The following is a 4194-nucleotide window of genomic DNA, read 5'->3' on the forward strand; positions in this document are numbered from 1 at the left end:
GCTCCAGGATGAAATTTTGCAAGCCAACGTTTGACCTCAAGTTTGAGGCAAACGTTGGCGCAAGCTTTTGGCCTCCCTGGGTGAAATGATGCTTCTCCTCACGTTTGAGCTTAAGTTTGAGGCAAACTTTAGCTCAAACGTGAGTCCTCCTTTTTGCCCTTGCCATCTTCTTTTCTTCAACCTTCTTCAAAGCTTTTTCACCTATCATCAATCAATCAAAAGCTTCAAAGCTATGCTCAAAATCATGAGATTGTTTCTCTTTCATAATATATGACAATTATAGCACAAAATCTCATGAAAATGCATCAATTTATCCATGATTGATTGAATCAAAGGAAACATGAAATTCTACCCAATTGGCTTACTTATGGCTCAAGAAAGTGCATAAAATCTATTGAAAACACAAGAAAAAGACTAGTGAAACTAGGCTAAGATGACTTGTCATCACCCAGTTCTGAGGATCAACCTCAGCAGTTCGTTAACGCTCGAGGAGTTGAAGGCCTACAAGCTATAACTCGAACGTGCATCCTTGAACGGAACATTTGGCGCCCCACGGTGGGGCCGTTGCCTCATTTTTTAATTTTTATATAACATCTCTATATCTGTCTTGTACTTTTTCTTTCTTTTCAAAAACTGAAGCATGACGGACCTTTCAGAGACTCAGCAACCTCCTCGAACCAATGTCGTCCTCATGGCCGCCAATGCTGTTTTGCTAGCAGAAAACCAACGGATGGCCGAGCTGTTAGCAGCAATGCAGAACAATGGCAGAAGGAAGAATGAGAACAAGAAGGCAAATGCCGAGCAACACGAAGAACATCAGTCAGAGTCCAATGCAAAGACAGGGGAAACACACCTCAAAACAGGAAGACGACAAACCAATTTTTTTTTCGAAAAAATAATGAATTTCAAAATGCCTAAGAATTTTACACTCCCCATGACTTTGGCACCAGACAAGGGGATCGGAGATCCTAAAGTCCATGTCACAAAATTTGAATCTATGATGTTTCTTAATAGGGACTCCGATCCCATTTTGTGCCGATATTTTCCAACTTTTTTAGATGGAGCTACTCTATTATGGTTTTCTAACTTACCTGCAGGTTCCATAACCAGTTTTGATGAGTTCGCCAAGTTGTTCATAAATCACTTTGCAACATCCAAAATTTATGTGGGAGACTTAGACTACCTTAGCACAATCAGGCAAGGACAGCACGAAAGTCTAAAAGACTACATGACACGCTTCACAACAGTAGCCATGGAGATCCCTGACCTCAATCCAGAAGTGCAATTACACGCTATCAAGAGTGGTCTCCGACCTGGAAAGTTTCAGGAAGCTATCATTGTCACAAAGTCGAAAATATTGGAAGAATTCTGGGACAAAGCAACTGGACAAATCAAAATAGAGGAGCTACACGAAACCCGAAGGAATGTGAGGCCACCATTCAGGAAGGAAGAGGACAAGCCTTACAGGTCCCAGAATAAGGACTCTAAAAAACCTTTTAAGTTAGCTCCGAAGTTTAATTCATATACCAGATTCAATACCAAAAGAGAGGATATCATCAAGGAGATACTACACAACAAACTAATAAAGCCACCAAGCAGAGCCGGTTCATACCAAGACCAGAGGCATGTCGATAAGTCAAAACACTACGCCTTCCACAAAAAATTTGGCCACACAACCGACGAGAGCGTAATCGCCAAGGACCTACTGAAGAGATTGGCCAGGCAAGGCCACCTGGACAAGTTCATAAGTGGACAAATACAACAAAATCAATGAAATACAACTGATGCTCAGTCAGAACAAGACCCCAGCATTACAGGAAAGACTAGGTTCCAACCCTCACCAACAAAGGGGGTCATAAATTGTATCACAGGTGGGTTTACTAGTGGAGTACCTACAACCTCGGCAAGAAAACACAGTTATCGAGCAATGCTGATGGTTCAAAAGATGGAGGAGGCAACAGTCTGATCACCACACATACCCACCATCTCTTTTGAGTAATCTGACTTCCGAGCGAGAGCAACAAATCTAGACGACCCTGTCGCCATTTCTATCCAAGCAGGAGACCTCCTGGTCAGGAAAGTCTTACTAGATCTCGGAAGCAGTGCAGATGTCCTTTGTTATTCCACCTTTAAGAAGATGAAACTAGGTGAGAACTTAATGCAACCATCCTTGGGAGAATTGGTCGGATTCTCAGGAGAACGAGTATCCATTCTTGGGATTATATGGCTGAAAATAACCACGGGTGATAACCCTCTGTTTAAAACATAGTACGTGCAGTTCCTCGTGGTTGACTGCCCTAGCCCCTATAACATTATCCTCGGAAGACCTTCCTTAAATTCTTTTGGTGCTATAGTATCAACTGTTCACCTCTGTGTTAAATTTTAGGTGCATGATGGCCAAATAATGACCATACATTCTAACCAAATAGAAGCTTGGTGATGCTACAACGAGAGTCTAAAAATAAAGTTGGAAAATTACACGAGGCCCAAGCCCCGTTAGGAACCTTTCTACGTGGGCAGCATTTCAACCATAGCCGATCTAAACCCCAGACAAGATCTTCAAAACAGGCCATCACCAACAGACGACCTCGAAAAGGTAACTTTAGACGATGACAACAATCATTTTACTTACATAAGTTGTTCTCTCCCTGTAGGAGCCAGACAACACATTATCAAGNATGCCGATTTGTTTGCATGGACCCCGACAGACATGCCAGGCATAGATCTAAAATTCATATCACATAAGCTACAAATCGATCCAAAAATCAGACCTATAGCACAAAAGAAGAGAAATATAGGCGAGGAAAAAAGGTCGGCTTGTCTAAAAGAAACACAAAAACTCTTAAAGGCAGGATTCATAAAAGAGCTACGTTTCACAACCTGGCTCTCCAATGTAGTTAAAGCCTCACGTAAGTGGCGAATGTGCGTAGACTTTACTAACCTAAATAAAGCATGCCCTAAGGATGCATACCCCCTCCTCTGCATTGACAAACTAGTAGATAATGCATCCGAATATGATGTTTTAGGCTTCCTAGATGCATATTCAAGATATAATTAAATCCTAACGCACCCCAAAGATTAGGATAAAACAACATTTATTACTGAATTGAGAAACTATTGTTATAAGGTTATGCCTTTTGGACTTAAGAACGCAGGTGCAACTCACCAACAACTCATTGACAGAGTTTTCAGCAAACAAATAGAAAAGAATCTGGAAGTATACGTTGATGACATGGTGGTAAAAACAAAACACCATGATGGCCACGGAGCTGACCTTGAAGATATCTTCACACAAATAAGGCAACATAACATGAGGCTCAACCCCAAAAAATGTGCATTCGGGGTAAAGGGTGGCAAATTCCTCGGCTTTATGCTGACGTCTAGAATGATTGAAACAAACCCGAAGAAATGTGATGCGATCATCAAGATGAGAAGTCCTCAAACAATGAAAGAAGTACAACAATTAAACGGCAGAGTTGCCGCTTTATCTCGTTTCCTTCCAGCAATATCTACACACTCACAACATTTTTTCAACATACTCAAGAAGCAACAGAAGTTCAAATGGAACACCAAATGTGAAGCGGCCTTCCAAAAACTCAAAGTCATACTATCCTCCCCGCCTATTTTGCAAAAACCAAGTCCAGGTAAGCCTCTGCTAATTTATTTATCCGTTTCCACTAATGCTATAAGCTCGGTCTTGGTTACAGAAGCAGAGGAAAAATAAGAGCCGGTGTATTTCGTCAGTAAGACGTTGGAAAATGCCGAGCTAAGATATCCACAAATGAAAACTAGCTTATGCACTAATAATCACAGCCAGAAGGTTAAGACACTATTTTCAGAGCAACGCAATTGTGGTAAAAACAAGCCAACCCCTGCAACAAATTCTGGCGAGACCCGAGGTCTCGGGAAGATTAATAAAATGGTCGATCGAGTTATCTAAATTTGACATTATCTACAAACCCAGGACAATGATAAAGGCACAATTCCTGGCCGACTTCATTGCTGAATTCGCAGAGCAACATTACACTTGAGAATTATATGTAGACGGAGCCTCAAATACGGAAAGATCAGGAGCGGGTGTTTTACTCACCAACAAACAAGACCTCCACACCGAACAATCCATTTGATTCACCTTTCAAACGAGCAATAATCAGACCGAGTATGAAGTATTGCTCACCGGATTAAGGCTAGCGC

At 41.5% G+C, this 4194-nt stretch overlaps 1 protein-coding gene across 1 annotated transcript; it reads left to right on the forward strand.

Annotated features, from left to right (window-relative positions):
- The first annotated feature begins 640 nt into the window (after positions 1-640).
- Positions 641-1774, forward strand: LOC107488120 (uncharacterized). Its single transcript, XM_016108815.1, has one exon. It carries the CDS (start codon positions 641-643, stop codon positions 1772-1774), a length of 1134 nt encoding a protein of 377 aa, XP_015964301.1.
- The last annotated feature ends 2420 nt before the right edge of the window (positions 1775-4194 follow it).

This window comes from Arachis duranensis, chromosome 5, assembly GCF_000817695.3.
Source record: "Arachis duranensis cultivar V14167 chromosome 5, aradu.V14167.gnm2.J7QH, whole genome shotgun sequence".
Classification (NCBI taxonomy): Eukaryota; Viridiplantae; Streptophyta; class Magnoliopsida; order Fabales; family Fabaceae; genus Arachis; species Arachis duranensis.